Here is a 22,343-nt window from a genome sequence, read left to right as displayed (position 1 = left end):
ATATATATATATATATATATATATATATATATATATATATATATTTCAATATATTGATAGTACAATTTCTAGCACAAATGCCAACATTTGCTCATGTTGTCTCCAACCAATATTAGATTCTACTATAAACACCTTTGTAGACTACACTTTACTGTTGGATTTTTTGGCTTAATGGTGAATCTAAAGCACCAACAAAATATTGTTATCAGAAAACACAGATCGGCTGTGTAAGGTAAGCAAGATAAAAAGACAACACAGGAATGCCTGCACATACACATATAAAAGCAAAGTCAAGCTCTTAGCTCTTACTCAGCTTTGTCACTAATGAGTACTATGAGTTAACCTTTAACCAAATCACATCTCTAAATCACGTTTCTCAGCTGACTACCCAGAGATACTGACATGCCTTTAGGGTGACGTCAAGATCGATAAATGAAAATGCTCAAACAAAACACCCACCCCACACTGATAAAGCCAGTGCAATATTAATTTGGTTTTTCTCTATGAATAGTCTCCATGGTGACATGACAGCAGTGGAGTTTCAGTGTACGCACACTGTTCAGTTGGGTTTTTCCTCAATACAAATGTGACGTAGTTTAGTCTGTTTAAAGAAAAGGACAATTTGTACTTTCACTTGATTTGACTTGAATCAAAACTGTTCTCATTTACTCACATAGATTCCTTGTCTTATAGTAAACGATTCATCAAGAAGACAATGTCATTGTAATCTTCATCAAAATGTAACAATTCCTATAAAAGGATTAAATAACTGTCCCACTTTGTACTTGTGGTCACTGGCTCCATTTCACTTCCTCTATGGGCTTGTAACAGAACATGATTGAAATACCCAACCTCCAACCAGAGTCTCTGAGGCCCCGCATGCTCTGCTGAAGCCTTATCAGCAGACCTGCAGGTAGACATAATGGGGTGAGGTGGCTTGGGATGGGAAGTCAGAGAGGTAATGAACTCTCTCCCCCCTAGTCTGAGTGACCTTGGATAATACAGGCAAAGTCTGACCTTCCAGCATGTGTGTGTGTGCCACCTAAAGTAAGGGGCTTATTAAAAACGCAGCAGGCGGAGGTCTTGCTCCAGTGCCAGAAGCACAGTCTGCTGTTCGTTACAACCCCCAGGAATGAGTAAGTAGTTTAATTCTCTGGTGCTTCAATGGAAAACAAATGTCTTATTTGTTTTGCGGAATAGGCTGAGCGAGGAGAAAAGAACGATATATCTGATCCATTTCAAATTGCATGAGTACTTGTCAGGCTTTGTCTGACGGGAACAGATAGAAGATGGTTTGAATAGGGGGTGAGATAAGAAATTAAGTGAGGACACTGACCCAGGTCATTGAGATTGCAGTACGCTCTCCATTCTGAATTGTTCCTGTCTCCTTTCTAAAAGGGAAAAAAGACAAAAAACATCAAAGACAATGAAAGATCATTACCCCGATAGCCTTGATGAAACAGTGTAATGCAGGGATTCGTGACCTTTTTTGGTCTGCGACCTATTTTATATGTTCTGAAGTTGAAACCAATTGAATTAAGATTTGTCTTACAAGCATGATTACCTAACTAGAAAATTATATTTTCAAGAACAACAACACATTTTATAATGCAGTTTTATTGTTATTGGCTCTGTCGTATTGGTACTAATCCTGTCTAATGTATACTGCTGTTTAAAAGTTTGTGGTCAGTAAGATCTGAATGTTTTTGAAAGTCTCTTACACTCACCAAGGTTGCATTTATTTGATCGCACTTATGCTCACCAAGGCTGCATTTATTTAAACATAAATAAATAAATAAATAAATAAATCAAAATACATAATAATATTGTGAAATATTACAATTTGAAAGAAGAGTTTTCTATTTCAATATATTTTAAAACTGCATTTTTCCAGTCTTCAGTTTCACATGATCCTTGAGAAATTATTCTAATGTGATAATTTGGCGCTAAAGAAATATCTTTTATAATTATCAATGCTGAAAACAACTGTGCTTCTTAATATCTTTATGGAAACTCATACATTTTTTGAGCATTCTTTAATGAACAGAATTTACTTGAAACAGAAATCTTTGTAGCATTATAGATGTCTTCACTGTCACTTTTGATTAATTTAATGCATCCTTGTTGAATAAAAGTATTCATTTCTTAAAAAAGGGCCATGTTGTTGCATGTTTTTATGTAATATTCTAAGCACAAGAGCAGCTACTATGGCCATACAAATGATGCTTGAAAAAAATATTGTTTATCTGTCGAACCATCATGGAGTTGCGACCTCAAGGATGTGAACCTCGCTGTAATGCAAATGTGTCTATGTCCTGACCTTAAGAGCGAGAGTGCCGTCCAGGTTGTTTGTGATGGTGGATGAGATGTTGCACTGTGCCACAGTGTGGTAGCTGGGATTGGAGAAGCACTGGCCACCACTGCTGCTCTGAGACGTTTCTAAGGAAGAGAGCAAGGCAAAAGTATTCATAACTTCTGCATACCACAGTGTACAAGTTTACTAAACTCCTGTCTGATAATGCATGACATTCTGTTCCTGCAATAACAGAGTAGAAGAGGGCAGTTTAATGGACCGAAGTTCATGACACTTAATGGAATTGGTCAAGCCATTTATAGCCACATCATCAAAACTAGCCCATGCAGATGGGATAAAAAAGTGATCATAAATATGCAGTATTTTTACATGATTGAATACTTTGCAATACAGCACTGTGATAACAATAATACAGTGCTGATACTGTTACTTTTACTTCCAGTTACTGAACAGACAAAAATGCCACTACACACCTTTCAAAAAGATGTACTATATAAGTCACCAAACATTCATGGAGCATCTGAAGTTGTTCATAGTAGCTTATTCAATATTTGATTATCTGATGATTAGTCTCAAAGGAGGTTCTCACCAGAGAGGGAGTAGTCAGTGTTGGTGACACGCAGGGCTGGGGTGTACGAGACACTGGGCATTTCCTGGCCTTTGTCTCTCTGTCTCTGCCTGAACCAAACAAACAAGCTGAGCATGGCCATGATGATCAGCAGCAGGAAGATGATGCCCATCACAGCGCCTGCGGACTGCCGCTCTGAACCCAGAGAAGGACTGATCTTAGTATAGGGGTTCAGCTCCTCCATCACTAGAGCCGCTAGGACACAGAATATGATTATAGATCGGGTACAATAGAATTCTCAGGTACAATAGAATTATTTTGTGAGGAAAACGGGAGTGGTGCATCATGCAGTGGTCTGGGTGGTTGCCAGGGCATTACTATGCAGTTGCTAAGAGTCTGAGTGTTTGTTAGTGTGTTGCTATGCAGTTGCTAGGGTTTCCTATGTGGTTGCTAAGGGTTTGAGTGGGTGTTAATAGATGCACAAATCGCGTACTTATGCACTATTCTATTACGGTTTGTAGTATAAATAGTGCAAGTAATGTGTTCACACTGAAAATTCCAAAAAGAAAAAGTGCACACCCAGATGATGCACTTAAATAACCAGAAAAACAACGAAGTGTGGAATGTTGTACACTTCATGCACTCAAATGTTGCAGCTGAGGGGCTATCAGATTCCACAATAACCTTATAAAATTCATGCACTACATGGTTGAGTACATGGTGCATAAGTACATAGTGTATAAGTGCACAGTGTATAGTGTGTCATGTGGGACGCAGTTAGTGTGTTTTTATGCAGTTGCTAGTGTGTTGCTATTTAGTTGTTAAGGTGTCCTATGTAGTTGCTAAGAGTCTGAGTGGTTGTTGATGTATTGCTATGTAGTTGCTAGGGTGTTCTATGTGGTTGCTAATGGTTTGAGTGGTTGTTAGTGTATTGCTATGTAGTTGCTTGGGTGTTCTATGTGATTGCTAATGGTTTGAGTGGGTTTTAGTGTGTTGCTATTTAGTTGTTAAGGTGTTCTATGCAGTTGCTAAGGGTCTGAATGGTTGTTAGTGTGTTGCTATGTGGTTTCTAGGTTGTTCTATGTGGCTGTACAAATTCTGAGTGGTTGTTAATGTGTTGCTATGTAGTTGCTAGCGCCTTGCTATGTGGTTACTTAGAGGCCCAACTCTAAAACATATCAGGTTCTTTTGTTCAGTATAAACTTATAGGATTTTTCCATAGTGTTTTTCTTCACCCCAGATGAAAAAGGACATAAGAAAGAGAGTGTTACCCTGGTCACAGCGGATTCCTTTGTATCCCGGGCTGCAGTAGCATGTTCCAGTCACATAGTCGCAGGTGGCGTTGTTCATACATTCACACAGCTGCTGACAGCCATAGCCAAACGTCCCAGGAGGACACTCTTTATAAAAACACATACACCAACACAATTAGCCAAACACCCCGGGCCAACAGCGTGTAAAACAAACACTCAGACACATGTTGTGATCGACTGCCTGGGATGGTGGATGAGGAACACAGTCACACACACACAGATCATCAATCACCATCATCATCATCATCAGGGCTGCTAAACGTCTCTTTCGAATTGACATTCTCACAACCCCCTAAGACAAGAACACACGCACTCTTAAAGAGGCTACAACACTCACTCTGTTCACAGTTGGTCCCAATAAAGCCAGTCCGACAGGCACATTGGCCAGTGATATGATCACAGTCAGCTCCATTTTGACAGCGGCACACCTCTGCACAGTCTCGCCCATAAAACCCTGAGGGACAGCCTGAAGGAAAGAGATATCCTGCTACATCACATTAACCTACAACACACAGTTGGTGTACGCTGATGGTGCCAGCAACAGGAACCCAGAGTGAAAGAGAAGCCCCGACATTCGAATTCCACAAATGACCAAAATTTGTTATTATAACATGTACCTAATTGAATTATATTAGCATGACAGTGTTTCCCTATTCACGACGGCCTCGTACACTAATAGCAATTCATAGACAAACACATGTACAGTACATAAACACACAAACACGCAAAGACAGTCTGGCCACTAAAGATAACAAGCCTACTGGAGCAAACATTGCAGCAAAACACAAACTGATTTCATCACTCCTCAAGAAAGAGTTTATATCACTGCCGTCATAAAAAAAAGTTTCAAACAGAGTGGCAGCAGAGGAGGGATCAAGAAATGATTGACGTAATGAATGAGAGATGGATTCTGTTTTTTTGCAGGCGTGATGTTGATGGTTTTTGATTTCAGCCTTGAGCAAGGTCATATAATGAGTCAAATGACTGATGTGAAAAAACGTGCATTTATTATTAAGGACCACTCAGTGGCATCATAACATCATGAGATTTCATAACTCCCTGGTGCAGTTCTGAAATACTGCCAACAGATGTCACTGTGTCACTTTATGTTCATTACGTGTGCGGGAGAGAGTGTTTGCATGTGTATAATAGTGGCTTGTTTGTATTAAATAATAACTGTGAATGTGTGTGTACTTGTGTGTGAGAGAGACTCACGCTGCGTGCAGTAGAGGCCGGTCCAGCCCAGGCTGCACCTGCACTCTCCGTCGTAGGCACTACATTGGGCTCCGTTGTGACAGTTACATGAGTTCAAGCAGTCAGGGCCCCACTGGCCTATGGGACAAACTGCGGAGCCAGAGACATGTCAAATGAAGACTAAGAAACATGTGTAAAACACGCGTCTAAACGCACATTTACAGGCCCCTAATTTACATAACGTATACAAAATGATGCATTTGATGTAAAATTTGCATGTTTTGCAAATAAAATGTGGTAGAGCGAAGATAAAGAGGAAATCACACTGAAATGAGGGCCATAGCTACAGTATAAGCTGAAATTGTCACTGTTGGGAATTAATAATTGAAATCCCTCAGCCAGTCCTCACCCCTTCACTTACAGCAAACAGTGTTAGATTAACAGCCTGAGAGGGGAGGGGGGGGCGCGAGGGTGAGCGATAAATTCTCCGGGACATTGTTGCTCTCGTCTCTATTTCATATTGCCGCTCTCTTGCGCTGTGTAAATTATTGAGAGTGTGCTATCAAGTAATTTATTGAAGAAAGAAATTGTTGGTCTTGTGGGGTATTTGGAAAAGAAAAATGGACGTGGTCATGATTTACGTGGCACTATGCCATGAGACGTCCATGAAAGACAAATGGATGAAAATGGATGGGAAAGAGCAGTAGGATAAAACACTAAGAGTGGGACAAATAAAAGAAGGTGGAACTGCAAATGCAAACAAAGAAAAGGACAAATTGGTTCGTACTCTGTGAACAGTCGTCTCCAGTCCAGCCTGGGAAACATTGGCAAGAGCCGTCAATGGGGTTGCAGGTGCCATTGTTAGTGCACACGCAGATCTCAGCACAGGCTTTCCCGTATTTGCCACTGGGACACACTGACGGGACAAAAACAGACATAACACAGACACAAACACAACACTTAAACCCGTGAGTCATTCATTCAATGGTAATCACAGCATATCTGGAGGATGCTAACAATGATTTTACTCCTCCGAACACTGATCTTAGTTCACAATAATGTTATTGTGTTTTCGAGTTAAATATTTGCATTCAAATTACATATCCTTCTGAAATAGCTTTTGCTTTCAGTGAAATGAAGGTGAAGTGAAGACCCAGCAGCGGCACTAAACAATTTAAGATTGAAATTATGAAAAATAATATTATTTCCCAAACTCTAATAACTCTAAGCCCCACCCCATCAACCATTCTTTTGAAAAGACAAAATGCTCTTATATTCACCAAGGCTGCATTTATTTGATTAAAAATCCAGTACAAAACAGTAATATTATGAAATATTATTACAATTTAAAATAACAGTTTTTTTTATTTTAATGTATTTCAAAATCTATTTAATATATTTTTTTTGTCATTTATTCCTGATGGCAAAGCTGAATTTTCAGCAGTCATTGCTCCAGTTTTTAGTGTCACCTAATTTACAGATTTGGTGTTTAAGAAACATTTTTTATTATGATCAATGTTAAAAATGGTTGGACTACTTAATATTTTTGTGGAATTGTGGAAAAACAGAAATTCATAGAAAATCTTATGTAACATTATAAATGTATTTACTGTCACTTTTGATCAATTTAATGCATCTTTATTGAAGTATTAATTTTTTTCAAAAAAAAAACAAAAAAACGTATTGACCTCAAACTTTTGAAATGTTGATTCAGCGATGTTAAATAATATTTCTGACATAAACTCATTCAGATGTTACCACATGAAGGATTTTTAGGTTAAGGTAATTATAGTGTCTCAATTAAACTTTACTGCAACATCTTTCAATTCACCTTTAAAACTTTTCAAAGATCATAATGCGTCATTGTAAGTTCTATAATAGTTCTGCATGAGTAGTAACTGATGATAAACCAGAGTGACACGTGCAGGAGTGATTGTAAGTCATGTCTGCGTGCACTTCAAAGCTGAATCACCCATCAAACATGTGCTTCTGTCACACTGTCCAATTATCCATCTTTGCCAGCTTCGCTCGGCACCATCAAGAATAGGGTCGACTGATGTACTATGAAATTAAAAATAGAGCTTGTGTACATTTTTAATAAAATGAATATTTCACCACGCTCTGACACTTGCCTCAATTAGAAATTTCAGTTTAGTTTAAAGCCCATCATGTTTTTCACCCCTCTCTCTCCTCTAGTTTCGGTGAGTTCACAGCAAGGTACATACAATGGGATGCGTTGGGATGGGATGTCTTCAGCTTCTCATGAGAGTTGAAATACGGCCACACAACAGAGTCAGATGTTGCAATCAGACAGTTCGTCCACTGAGGTGAAGCTGAAGCTAAATCTTTGTGCCACTGGCTTTTAATAATTATATTTCCACACTCTTCTCATTTTGTGGAAACTCTTTCAACTAACTCAAAGCTTCCTCTTATTAGTTAGTGGCCCCCAAATGTCACGAGCTCCGTTTCATTCCAACTGTGACTAGCTGAAGTTCATTAGCTCGTTCTGAGACGGGTGAACGTGGGCTCAAGACATCGGAGGACACCGGCATAGACCAAACTACAAAAAAGTAGGTATGTGGGCTAGCCACGATCCCCCCGAGGCCTGCCTTTCTTCCAGTAATTATGATCTGGACAAATTAAAACAAGCCTTTTCTCGAACCTTTTCCTTCTTTTGCTTTAACATATTAAATATTTATTCACAAGACGGCTCTGAAAGCAATGAAAGTGAATTCTATATATTCATACGGCCTTTCCTTAATTCATGAAAAGACTGGTTAATTATTATGAGATGGTCTATCTATATTTCATCTGGACGTCTCAGTTGGGTGCTGTGGAGTGGGAAGTGAGTGTTAGGGTTTATTAGTTTGAGTTGAAAATCTGCCTCATTGACTTGAAACTTCACTCAGAATCTGTATATAACAGTCAACATAGAGTGAATATTTACAGCGCTCTCTTCGGACAGAGGAGCTTCATTTGAAAAACTTTAAAAAAGTGAAAATCACAGTAGAGAAACGACCCCTTAAAAAAAGTATATGCAGGGTTTATTCTGGTCAAACCCTACTGGTAGAAAGTCATAACAATGACATTTTCATTGCATCGTTCTCCATTGACAGCCATTCAAAAGTTGCCACGCTTTCTGACGAAATAAATTTGTTTTTCAAGCAACATATATGCAGATATGTCATGATATTACAGTAGATGTTTTGCCATCAGCCAGAGATGGCAGATTTCAAACTGCGCACTTCTCAGGGAGGGGGTTATCCATATGCAGCACAGCTGAACGGGAATGATGAATGGGAATGTTAACGGATAGCTCTCTCCAGGTATTATAGACCTCCTAGACGTAAATCTTGAAGCATGAAGTATATTAGAGGAAATTAACAAATTATTCTCTCTACGCTGTCTCTGGTTTTCCACAGGAGCTCAACAAAAATGGAAAGCGGTGATATCGACCTGACTCTTCAGTGTTTGTCTCGCTCAGAAGAATGAGCTCAGCAATATTCAGATTTCCTCTGAAGGTTATTTGTCAGAGTGTCAGTGATAATGCCAATTATTTTCAGTACGGCGGAGCAGCAGAGTCAGCGTGGCGTTCTGCAGATGGGCATGTTGCCAATGGCAGAGCGCACACACACAGAATGGCATAACATGCCATGCGGGTCGAGTACAGCTCATTTCAGTGACAGGTAGGTTGAGAGGGGTAAACTGCTATTTATGTGCATCATTTATGTATATAATCTCCAACTGAACCGCAATATCGTCATTACATACCAATCAAAATGCATGCCAACAATAAATGACAGCGTCTATCCATTTGTGCTTCCTAAAGAGTGCACAATCCAGCCGCATAATTTCATCTACATAACAATCGATTCTGGTTCACTCTGGTTCATCAGCAGGGGAAGTAGCAACTAGAAGAAAATACCTTTGATGTCATTACAGTTTGTGTGAATTGCTTCCAGAAGAGTCACCTGCTTATATGGGTCTGAATCATGCATTTTTTAAAATGTGAGGAAAAAATCTTCAGCTAGATTTTCTCTGCCAAAACTTTCACTGGCCCTACCACAAAAATGATAATAAATGATTTTATTATAAGCAATGCATTTTTATAGACATTTTAAACGTACCAGTAAATGTTTTATTGTAATGATACCGATAATTTAAAAAAAGTAGAGTTTAGAAATTTACACAAAAATAATACTAAAATTAGTATTATTATTTTTTCAAACAAAGATACATATATATACAGCTATAAGTAAAACTCCACAACAACTATAATTCATTAACGCACTGTTGCTGCAAAACAATAACTAGTTTGTAACTTGACTTTTTCCTGATTTCTCCAAGACTATAACTATAAGTCATTCTCACAATATCGACAAAACTTGTGTTAATCTATGTCAGCCAGTTAGACAATGTTACACTGGTGACAAGTTTAAACCAGCAGAATTTGCAACAACACTGTTCAATACCCAAAAAAGTTTTCAAGGCATTATAATTATTGACAGCAACATTTTCATCAGCTGGCCAGAAACATTTTCACATTGGCCCCTGAGAGTTGTGCAAAAAGCAAAAATGTCCACCAGAACTCCAAATTGTGTGTTAGCAACAAGAATGTGTCAACAGTTTTGCAGAAACGGCGTATTTCTGACACATTATCATGAGAAATAGATGCCTTAGTGTATTGATTCAGTCATAGTTTGTTTTCAATTGAAAAATACTGTAATTATAGTAAAGCTAGTTCGACAGTGATGTGACCGTACCTCTCCCCAATGCACAACTAGCCTCCAAGGATCTGTAGTGAGGTCCGTGGGTGAGAAGGAGAGAAAAATAGAGAGAGAAAGTAGAGAAACAGAGGGAGAGGAACGAGAGCTACTTGCCTTGGTTGCAAAGCGAGCTGAAGAAGCCGGCGAGGCACTCACAGTGACCCGTGAAGTGGTGGCACGGCCCTGTGCTGTGCACACACTGTGGGCATGACTGGCTGCAGCGGTGCCCGTAGAAACCAGGAGGGCAAACTGTCACGGGGCAAAGGACAGCAAGGGGAGGAGAGGAACAAAACAGAAAGAACAACAGATTTGGAAGGAAAGATAAAGTGGGAAAGCAAGTAACGACAAATTAGAGATTAGACACTTAATAAATGGAAAATATGAGTTACAAAAATATTGTACAAAGCAGTTCACATTCGTACATAACATTTAGAAACATCAATATTTTTGTCCTGTTATTCAGTAAAATAAAATCTTATGTACTCTACCATTCAAAACAAGTTTTGGGTCAGTATTTTTGTTTAATAAATAGTAAATTACTATATGTGACCCTGGACCACAAAACCAGTCGCACGGATATATTTGTAGCAATAGCCAACAATACTTTGTATGGGTCAAAATGATCAATTTTTCTTTTATGCCAAAAATCATTAGGATATTAAGTAAAGATCATGTTCCATGAAGATATTTTGTAAATTTCCTAACGTAAATACATCAAAACTTAATTTATGATTATGAATATTCATTGCTAAGAACTTCATTTGGACAACTTTAAAGGTGATTTTCTCAAAATTTAGATTTTTTTGCACCCTCAGATTCCAGATTTTCAAATAGTTGTATCTCAGCCAAATATTGCCCTATCCTAAAAAACCATACATCAATGGAAAGCTTATTTTTAATATATATACATATACATATACATATACATATATATATATATATATATATAATCTCAATTGTTGAGATCTCAATTTCAAACTGACCCTTATGACCCTATGGTTTTGTGGTCCAGGGTCACATATGCTTTTATTCAGCAAGAAGGCATTAAACTTTGTAACAGTAGTTAATGCTACAAAAGATTTCAAATTCATCTTTTCATCACAGGAATAAATACATTTTTTAAACATATTAAAATAGAAAGCTGTTATTTTCAGTTCTAATAATATTTAACAATATTACTCTTTTTACTTTATTTTTGATCAAATAAATGCAGCCTTGATGAGCATAAGAAAATCTTACTGACCTCAAAGTTTTGAATGGCAGTGTATAGAAATATACTTTAGCACTTCATTTAACAGTTCTGAAACATTTCAGTAATGTTACAATCTATGGCCACTTGAGGTCTGAAACATTCTTCCAGGTACTAGCGTTTAACCCTAAACCACGGAGCCACTGTCACCTGTACAACTAATATAGTCAGAAATAATGAGGGGGTTTCGTCGTCCTCATGGTCAGGCTCATTGTTTCACAGAGCATGAGGTCTCAGTCTGTCTCTGTCACTCAGCTCTGTCCGAGACGGGAGCTTCTGTGGGTCATTTTTCTTCATTAGAGTCTTGATTCGATTTAATTGCTGTAGCTTTGTGTAATGCAGGAGAGTAGTGTGTGCTGACCTTTCCACCATGGGTGGTGGGCCTTTGTAATTAAGATAATTGTACAACAACGAACAGTGTGGTGAAGATTAATCGCATTCCCTTTCCTTTCTCGCTGCAATCATTGAACACACACTTGCATACACATCTCCTTACTGGGTGAATCTCAAGACACATGTCTGGATCATTTTTCACCCCAAAATCAAGAGACATAAATAATAAATTAGATTCTACTTTCAATGTAACATGAAAACAAAATAATAATATATAAAATTTTAACTGAATTTAGCAACCTAGAAGTATTAATTGTATATATACATCATGTTAGTACATATTGTACTGCCTTTAATTTATGCAGTTTTTATTTAAAAAACATTGTATTCCAGTGTTTCTTTTAACTTTACGGATTATTCCAGTTTTTAGTTTTTATTTTATTATTATTAGTATTAGTATTTTTAGCTGTAATAAAGTAAAACGTACTATTAAAATAAGAATGGGAATATAATGAGATTCAATGACAATGCTAGAACATTACAGAAAAAAAATCTGAAAAGTAAAACTAAAATGTTAGGTAAAATATATTTACAAATTTTATTTATTAAAAATGTATTCAATGAAAACAGACAGAACAACAGAATGACAGATAGATAGCAAGATGCTGAAAATTCAGCTTTGATCACATCAATAAATTACATTGTAATATATTTTCAAATAGAAAGCCGTTACTTTAAATAGAAAAAATATTTCACAATATTATTGCTTTTGCGGTATACACACACACACACACACACACACACACACATACACACACACATCGTATACATTAACAGAATAAACAAGTATATTTATTTGTAATATGAACTATTAATCTATTTATTGAATGCCTGTTGTTTATTTTTTTTATATCATTGTAACTTTGCTTTCCATACACTTCAAGTGCTTCTTCATATGCCACAGCAAAAACTATAGTCTGAGAAAGTTCAAACATGATTAAAGGCAAGTGAACAGTTAGTAAAAAAAAAAAGAAAGAAAAATAAATACACAATTTACAAGCATAGATAACATAAACAGTAGTATTCAGGTACAGAAATGTAATAATTAAGTGTAAAATAACACTGCATAGTGTTCACTGTATGAATTAAATTTAGATTAATCTTTGTTATAGCTGTTTTGTTGTTTGATTAACATTAGTTGCATATTCAGCAGCACGTATTTATAGGCTGCTGTCCCTTTAAAACCGACTGCACGGATCCAGTATAATGATACACATCCGATTTCTTTCTCAGCTGTTTACATTCATTTAAAACATAACCGACTGCGTTTACGAGAATGATCGTCGAGACGGGTACTATTGACATAATTCTGTGTGTATGTGTCTGTTCAAACATAAGGAGGAGATGCGAAAGACGAACGTGTTCGCGCGCCGTCTGAAACGCGTCTCTCTCTCTCTGTGTGTGTGTGTGTGTGTGTGTGCGCGCGCGAGCTTTGCACGTGTGAGGCAGAACTGAAGAGACGCTGCGCGAGATGCGGCTTGTGCACGCGCTTTAGGTGTGAGTCTGTCAGACAGCAAGACGAGACTTAATTCTTTTTAACGTCAAGCAATTCTCTGCTATGTTCGTCGAACTAAAACTTTGACCTTTTGCAACGTTTTGATTTAAGTAGCCTATTATTAAAATGATTCAGATATCGCACGCCCTTGCGATATGCATATTGCGATGTTTACATTTGCGATATTTCGATATATCGTGCAGCCCTAATAGATACCCTAACCTGGACATCTTTTTAAATGGTCACCTGTCTCCTGCCATATTACTGGCTTTACCATATACAGACTATATTTGATCCTTGAAAATGACCAGCAATCAGTCAGCTTATCTGTTGAGGGCACAGTGTGGTAAAGAGAAACAGCAAGAGCAAATCAGTGTTTTAAGAAGCAGACCCTTGAGAGGCTGAGTAAACACTTCTCCTCATGGAGAGGCTGATGAGAGCCCCACATGGACACGGCATCTCTACAGAGATCCAGGCCTGAAGTGATTAAGATTTGTGTGATTAAAGATTTGCTCGCACTTCATGACTCTTCACTAAGTGCTTCCCTCTTCAACTGTCCCCACTCCACACCCAGAGGGTCACCGTCTGGATGTAACAGTCGTGACCCCCTCTCATCCCACCAGTTGTTTATCGTCTTCGGTTGAAGTGTGTTCAAATAAACCACTTATGTGACAGGCTTCGAGAAGGTGACATTGTGTTAAAAGTGTCACTGGAAGGAGAAAGAAAGTTGACAGGAAGCTTACTTTTCTTGCAGGAAGTCCCGCGGTAGCCAGGAGCGCACACGCAGGTTCCGTCTTCAGGAGAGCAGGAGCCTCCGTTCTGGCATGAGCAGGTCATGGAGCAGTTAGGCCCCCAGAAGCCTTGAGGGCAGATGCCGTCACAGTGGATGCCTGTTAAAACAAATGAGGGAAGTATCACTGCATGTTCTCCATGTGCTTCCATATTTACTATTATAGCAGAAAACAGAAGTGGGAATACATGCAGGAAAGCAAAACAAACAAAAGCAAAATAAATCAGAAAAGAGACATGTGCGATGGGGGATGCCTGAACCTTAAGGGCACTGCTTTTATAGTAAGCTAGTATCATATTTTCTATTGGGACAGCAACAGAGTACCAAGCAGGCTTCTCTGAAAGCACAAGTGCTGGTTTCAAAAGCGTGGTGTGTGTGTAGGTTCATGCATCTCTTGGCCGCAGCACTGGGCCACTCTGTGCTGTGCTCTGTATGTATTTTTGATCAGACTGGGCCCCCCTGCCAGTGCAGAGTGTTCATTAACAGGGCCAAGTCCCTCGGGTGGTTGAGCCTCCTCTCCCATTCTCTTTCAGCTGGTTTGTGTGTAGAGTTCCACTAGGGACACGCTCAAGTACGCACACTCAAATATATAAAGAAGAGACCTACTATATTGTTTCGAAGTGTTGTAATGTAATGACATTAGCTGGTCATGCTGGGGTTACAACAAAAACAGGAAAACAACAAGGCACATGGACACACATTCTCATAAACAAGCTTACAACGGAACCAGCACAGCAGACAAACAGCTAAATGCTACTGTAAATATATACTATAAAACAGATAATAATGATGCAATGAATCTTTGCTATGCACCTATGCTATATAAACTGTTGTTTTCTTTTTTGGGGGAGATTCCATGCGATTGGTATGAGGTCCTCCTGGCCATGATTAAAGCTTATTCAAGGCATTGTCTGGAGTCTGTCTGGTTACTGCTGCGCAGCAGTTGTAGTGGAACACTAGAGATCTTAGTCCCAAGTGATAGTTCATAGGGGGTGAGACATCGTCTGACTAAGAGTGAGACTCTCTTAGGAGTCAGGTAGCTGTAATTCTTAACTGATCTGTCTTAGGCCTGGTTCTACAGTGCAGTCAGAGCTATCATGATTAGCTGTCAGAAAAGTCACCCGAGGATAATTTTTGATGTCAGGAGACACCCGATTTAACTTAAATCAGGTGCGTAGGGGAATTTCTACCACAATTCTGATTATTGATATTATTAACATAAACATAAATTGTATATTTATCTATATCTATATTCACTGCTGTTAAATGATTAATCACGATTAATATATATATATATATATATATATATATTATGTCAAACGATGTGGCTGCTGTCATCAATTTAAAAAAAGCCATTAGTCATTTGGGGCAATGAACTACAGTGAACTGACCACAGTTTCACCATTCAAAGTACAGCATTTATCTTTGGTAAAATCAGTGTAATGCTCATCCTCGAGTGGCTTGTTGCTTTAATAATACAACTTAAATAAATTAGCATCTATATATTTCACACTCCATAAGCAAGATGGCATAGAAGGGAGAAATGATGTGCACACACACACACACACACACACACACACACATACACACACACACACACACATCCTTTCAAGCTGCAGCTCAGGAACCTCATTTACAATTTCCTTTGACAGAGACTTTCTGAGCGAGTGGCACGGCCCATTAAAACGGCATTAGTCCCAGGGCTTTGAATTAGACCGGGTCTAAACTTCAGGGACAGGCATCATACCTGCTTCACCTCTGTGGCAGAACAGAGAAGTGGTTGGATGGAGAGGCAACGGGGATGTGCAGTTAAGACAAGCCCAGCCACCGCACATCAAAGGAGGGGCAAGCCTGTTTGAGCTTCTGCTGGGCTGGGCAGAAAAAAAGTCCTGCACTTCCTTTATTGTCAGCAATGAATGAGAATAGAAGAGTGCCCTGAAAGCCTAATGGTGACAAACAGAGGGGCTTTTGAGCAGAGCGAGGGAGAAGAAAGAGGAGAAGTGACTCTCTGCATATGAGACTTTTCAAGAAGAGAACTGCCAGGGGGACCGGCAGCCAATTAATGAGTGAAGAGCAAGTACCATCATATACATCACTTTCCACCACACTTTACATGTTAAGTGGACACACGGGCGCACATGCCTGCACACGTAATGCAAAGGTTTCTGCAGGACACTCTGTGTTATACCCACGATCCTCCAGTCTAGAGCCCCTGGAGCACCTAATATCGCACGTCCACATTTCTTTGCTTTCTCACTCTATCTCTCTCTCAGTTATTTTGTCTCTTTCTCTTCCTCCCTCCATTAGACGCACACACAGTTTTATTGAAAGTGACCATTTAATTCCCGTCTCACACATCCCTCTCTTTCTCTCTTTTGATAAAACACACTCTCAGCTTGTCTGTCCTTGGGCATATCTTTCTGTATGCTGTACTCCTCCATTCTTTAGTAATTCTTTTTATTTTTATCACAAAAATCTTCCAACTGCTGCTCTTCAAAGAAAGTCCATTTACTTTCTTACCTTAATGAGTTCATAATAAATATATTTTATTTGTGATAATTTATTTGTTGTTTTTTATTACTACTTTTTCACAACCATTTTCCACACTATCTCTGGCCCTTAGAATTAAATGGATTTTTTTTATTATCATTTTTTTTGCTGCTGTACTATTAAGCCTTCAATGTATATGCTTTTGTAATTATTAAATATTTTTTATATAATTCTTTGGCCAATTTCCATGACCTTTCCAGTTTGTGATTACTGGATAAGGATTTGTGAAAATCATTTTGGTTCATATGATTCACTTATGAATCGTTCTATTTGTTTAATGAATTAATGAAAAGAACGGAATCAAAGGAACATTTTTTTTTATTATTATGGCTTGCAAGTTTTACTGTACACAAAAGCCATATATAGCCAATGAATATATATACATATACACACATACATATATATAAACTTTCTAAATAAAAATATAAAATTAAAAATTAATTATTGCTCCTCAATTTCTTTAAATGGTCTTTTGGGACTGGGAGGAAGTGTTGAGCGATACAGTTGCAGGGCTTTATAGTTATAGTCTTTATAGTACAAACTCTTATTTCAGAAGATCAATTCAAATTTGATATGACCTATTTAAATGAGCAACCTCAAAAACATGACTCCACGTGAGATTCCTTATCATACATTCTGCAATCTCTCTCTCTCACCATCTCATGTGTAGCTCATTCTCTTAAAGTCTTAGACCTGACGCTATCTTCTCACATATGCACTATGTACGTCTAGCTCTGTCTCTCTCTCTCTCTCGATAGCTTCCATAAATCACTGCTCTGCATAGTCTCTTTGTTCAGATGCTCGCAGTCTCTGAGGCCTATTTGCACCCTGGTGACTCCATTAGGCCTGGCAGATGGCGGAGACCTGGGCAGGATGCAGAGTGTGAGATTTCTGCGTAGCTGGCTCCTTCTTGCAGATAATGAAAGCCACATCATTTCCCAGTACACATGGTCAGAATTCGGAGACCTGAATGGAGAGAGTTATGGAGGGCCTGCAGGCAAAGCCACATCTAGCATCTCAACCTGCTCCCTTACGCTTCTCGTATAACATGTTCACATGCTGAAGAACTTACACACACAGCCCTTCTATGATATTCAAACATGTCCACTGCCTCTCATATCTCTTTCTTGGACACACAGTGCTGAGACCGCTGCAACAGAAGGTGTAAGCGCAGTGTGAAAGCCATATATGCAAACCGCAGAACGATTGCTTCATTCTGGGTCAGTGCAATCTAATTAGGTAACATGTTCAGCAACAGTTAAATGCTTCATGCTTTTGGAGATCTCATATTAATCTGCCTGCAGGCTGTGTGTCCTATGATAACATCTTTTGGAGGCATGGTGGTCCTGTGTAGAATAATCTGAACAATATACACACATATGTAGAATCAGTTTAATTTAACATACAACATTAGCAGGAGCTGAAAAAAAAATGTGCGATTGCTATGCTATTGAAATAAAATGGGATTTCGTGCTTTCATAATTATATTTCAGAAAAAAATCATGATTTTTCCCTCAAGATGAAGGCAGATGAAAGATGAATACTTTCATGATTACAAAGAAAACACTGATTTTATTATTTCTGGATTACTTTAAAAATTAACACTGCAATATTTTATTGGAAAATCTATTACATTCTAACAATAAACTATAGCAGATGCTTCGGGGTGGATATTATATATTATATTTGTGTCATGAAGACACATTGTGGTATCTCGAGAGACCTCAATATCTTCAAAATTCTGCCAGCTGACTCTTATAATTATTAGCAGCAGTATTACTACTAGTAGTAAGTCAGTTTCACACAGCTAGAGCAAGCAGCGCTGCAGCGTAACTGTATTAACAGCAGGGTATCATTGTACTTTCACACTGACAGTGTTTCTGCAGCGTAACAGAGCTGCAGCTCTATACAGAATATAAAGTCATTTCTGGATAACCACATTGAGTATTCCTATAACAATTGGCCAAAACATAAAATGGGCTATCCATAATTTGTACTTGATCATCTTGAAAACTTCATCCTCAAGAAATCAAAGCGTAGCTATGAACTATACTAGGTTCTACACTAGTGTTCAGATGTTTGGGGATGGTAATATTTTTAAAGGTTTGAAATAATTATCTCATGCTAACCAAGCCTGCATTAATTGAATAAAAAAAACAGTAAAAATTGTGAAATATTATTAAAATTTAAAATAACAGTTTTCTAATTTAATATATTTTAAAATATAATATATTCCTGTCATGGCAAAGCTGAATTCTCAGCAGTCATTGCTCCAGTCTTCAGTGTCACGTGATCCTATAATATGATGATTTGGTGCTTAAGAAACATTTCTTATTATTATGAAACAATGCTAAAAACAGATATGCTGCAAAATATTTTTTTGGAAACTGATATACATTTTTTTATGATTCTTTGATGAATAGAAAGTTCATTGTGGATAGACTTTACTGTCACTTTTCATAAATGTAATGTGTCCTATGTGCCTGTCACTGCATGTTTAAATCACATCAATTCTTCTTTCAACAATGAGTGAGTAATTCACTCCAGCATCTATGTTGCTTCATAAAACCCTATTTTAACATGTCGATGTGATTATGTCACTGGTCTTACACTCACCTGTCCATCCCGGCAAACAGCGACAGAATCCACTCACAGGGTCGCATCCATCAGCGTGGTTACAGTCGCAACGCTCACGACACTCCAGCCCATATGTGCCATCCTGAATAACCACACACACAAACCATCTTGCTAAGCTTAAACTGCCCTGTCATGACAAATATTTATAAATCAAACGGCCAATCCTGCTAGCCTCTGGCAGAGAGACAATGGAACCGGTCCCGGGAAGATACTCACGGGGCAGGGCTGCTGGCAGCGTTCCCCTCTCCAGCCCGAGGTACAGGTACAGGAGCCGTCAATTGGGTCACAAGCCGCACCATTGGCACACAAACAAGTCTGGTTACAGCCCAATCCCCAAGTCCCGCTGGAGCACAGAATTGAGCAGCCTACACCCTGCCAACCTGTAAAGCAAAGGGAGACGGTACAGACATTCGTTAATTTATTTGTCTACTCCACCATTGGCTCCTTCAGTTGTTTATTTGCTAAAAACCGAGGGTTTAACATTCTCTTTTTGAGTTCTAGCCAAAGCTTCTCTAGTTTATTATAACAGTGTTCAATTAATAGAGCGGGAAGAGGGGGAAGTGAGGTCACATCTTGACAGAAGCCAGAGGATTCTTGTCTCCCTCGGCTCACGTCAATGAGTTGAATATATGCATGGTTTGAGGTCAACATAAGAGCAGAGTGGGATAGGCAGAGACGTTGTGTAGCACACTGGGGTTCTGCATTATGAATGGGATGAGGATTTTAAAGGTACTGTCTCTAATGAGCTTCCTTCCAAACTGGAGGGACCTGAACAAATACTCTGCTGGTGCAGGCCTTTAAGGACATGTCCATGTTTATGCAACAATAGGTACGGTTAGCTGCGGTCAGCCAAACGCTGAGCACTCACAGGGCTCTTGTGGATTCACACTGCATTTTTTATGCTATTACAGCCTAAAAAGGCCATATGTGCATGTAAGTGCTAAGTGGTTATGTATCCTTTGAAAGTGACCTGGAGAGACTTTGGATCCTTTGATATTGAAACACCTTTTTTTCCGTAATGACAGAGATGGATATATAGAGAACGGATGGGGATATTATTTACTTTTTTTTTTTGATGTCTAATGTCCGGAAAGTGTTTTTGGAGTATAACCGGATTGTCAGGCATTCCTAATTTTTATTTATAGACAGGGTTAATTCTCTAAACATTGACATCTGTTTGAAAGGGAATTAGAAAATGATTAATTAGTCCCAGAGTAATTGAACGTAAAGATTATGACTTTTCCTTAGCATCTGATTGCATGTATTGATTGCTTATTGATTTATTTGTACAGGTCAAGCTATAATCTTGTTATTAGGTTGGTTGTAAACCCATAGTCTCTCATGGCTTTCTCTCTATTCATGTCTATAAGAAAAATGAGGGAATAAGGATAAAAGGAAGATAAAGTAGAGCACATTATGCTGTACCTTCTTTACAGATGCAGGAGCCATCGATTGGTGAGCAGGATGCCTGGTTGTGGCAGTGGCAGGTGGAAGTGCAGTTAGTACCGTATAGTCCACGTGGGCAGGTGTGGGAACAGTCGTCGCCCTGAAAAACACACAGAGATGAACTGTTCAAGAAATATATATTAAGCAAATTTTGCCCTGGCAACTACCTACAACAATGTATCAACTGCACAGTAATTTGTGGAACCACCCAGAACATTTTAGCCAGTGTTAGGGAGTAACTTACATGTAATGGCATTTCGTTATTAAATTACAAAATAAGATTACACTTTATTTTAAGTCGTGTTCTTGTTACAGTGTAATTATACATTTAGGTACTAAGTAATATTAATTAACTACATGTACTTACTATATGGTTAGGATTAGGGTTACTTCCATGTAATTATGCATAATTGTAAATATAGTAGTACATGTAATGTGTAACAAGGTCACCTTAAAATAAAGTGTTACCCAAAATAAATGTAACTGTAATCAGTTACAGTTACAGTTACTGAGAAAAAATGTGTAATTAAATTACAATTACTTATGAAAATGTTAACGATCACAGAGGGGGTTACATCTGAATTTTTTCCCACATACACACTTTCTTTCCCAAATTGAGATACCAATGTTTCAGCAGTTTAGGACACAGAATTTTTTTAATTTCCTGTTTGGATTTATGTATATGATTTATTTCAAGGTTAACTGTTTTTTTTTTTAAGTAGGGTGACTTGTAATCTGTAACCTGTTACATTTCCAAAGGAACCTTCCCAACACTGATTTTAACAACTATATAGCTACACCCTGGCAACCACCCATGATAGCCTAGCAATAGAATACAAATGTGAAAAAAACACTCAGAACACTCCAGCAGCCATATAATAATGTGCTAAACCACCTAGAACTTAGGGCTGTGCAATTAATCAAAATAAATTTTCGATTTCGATTTCAGCCTCCCAACGATTATGAAAATACAGTAATCGAGATAAAACGATTATTGCGCCCCATTCCGCCCCCTTTCCAGCGGTGCTCTTTCGTTCCTCCATAAAAGCCCAATTTCACGTGCAAATCAGTAAAATCATGTAACGAGACTTTTGCAAAACGGGACGTGCTTGCTTTATTTAAGTTGATTCGATTTATTTATGTTTTTAAAAGCGTGAAAGAACTTGCGCTTCCTCGGGAAGATTACTGTGTATGCGCTCAGAGATGGAACACAACACGGACATGTAAAGTCATCTTTTAGCGCCTAAACGGTCAAATTCACACAAAAATGTGCCAAAATGTGGTGCTTAGTGATTATTCACGTAAACCCTTGTCGGTTATGTAATAAATTAATGTAAAGAGTTGAGAATGAAAATACTTGTGTAACAATAAATTGGATCCGTGCGGCTCTTAAAGTGACAGCGGGCTATATTCCTGCTGCCGACTGTGTGCTTAAAGGGGTCATATGATGCAATTTAAATTTTTCCCTTCTCTTTGGAGTGTTACAAGCTCTTGGTGCATAAAGAAGATCTGTAAAGTTGCAAAGACTAAAGTCTCAAATCCAAAGAGATATTCTTTATAAAAGTTAAGAGTCAACCACGCCTACCTAAAACAGCTCGTTCTAACACGCCCCCACATGTCTACGTCAC

General features: G+C 38.3%; 1 protein-coding gene across 1 annotated transcript in view; it reads right to left on the bottom strand.

The window, feature by feature from the left end:
- The window catches only part of megf11 (multiple EGF-like-domains 11), a 136,744-nt gene that overhangs the window by 8,734 nt on the left and 105,667 nt on the right, over positions 1 to 22,343 (bottom strand). Inside the window, exons 12-23 of the mRNA XM_016550543.1 lie at positions 20,695 to 20,815; positions 19,486 to 19,649; positions 19,249 to 19,351; positions 14,036 to 14,182; positions 10,270 to 10,404; positions 6,177 to 6,305; positions 5,411 to 5,539; positions 4,533 to 4,661; positions 4,154 to 4,282; positions 2,904 to 3,137; positions 2,321 to 2,439; positions 1,337 to 1,391 (exon numbers count right to left, since the gene is read on the bottom strand). Of these exons, the coding sequence (XP_016406029.1) occupies positions 1,337 to 1,391; positions 2,321 to 2,439; positions 2,904 to 3,137; positions 4,154 to 4,282; positions 4,533 to 4,661; positions 5,411 to 5,539; positions 6,177 to 6,305; positions 10,270 to 10,404; positions 14,036 to 14,182; positions 19,249 to 19,351; positions 19,486 to 19,649; positions 20,695 to 20,815 (1,594 nt within the window). The remainder of the gene's footprint in view (positions 1 to 1,336; positions 1,392 to 2,320; positions 2,440 to 2,903; positions 3,138 to 4,153; positions 4,283 to 4,532; positions 4,662 to 5,410; positions 5,540 to 6,176; positions 6,306 to 10,269; positions 10,405 to 14,035; positions 14,183 to 19,248; positions 19,352 to 19,485; positions 19,650 to 20,694; positions 20,816 to 22,343) is intronic.

Source organism: Sinocyclocheilus rhinocerous, unplaced genomic scaffold, assembly GCF_001515625.1.
Source record: "Sinocyclocheilus rhinocerous isolate Xijiao unplaced genomic scaffold, SAMN03320098_v1.1 scaffold1938, whole genome shotgun sequence".
NCBI classification, from domain to species: domain Eukaryota; kingdom Metazoa; phylum Chordata; class Actinopteri; order Cypriniformes; family Cyprinidae; genus Sinocyclocheilus; species Sinocyclocheilus rhinocerous.
Note: the sequence above shows the minus strand (reverse complement) of the source record. Positions and strands in the feature narration are given on the sequence as shown.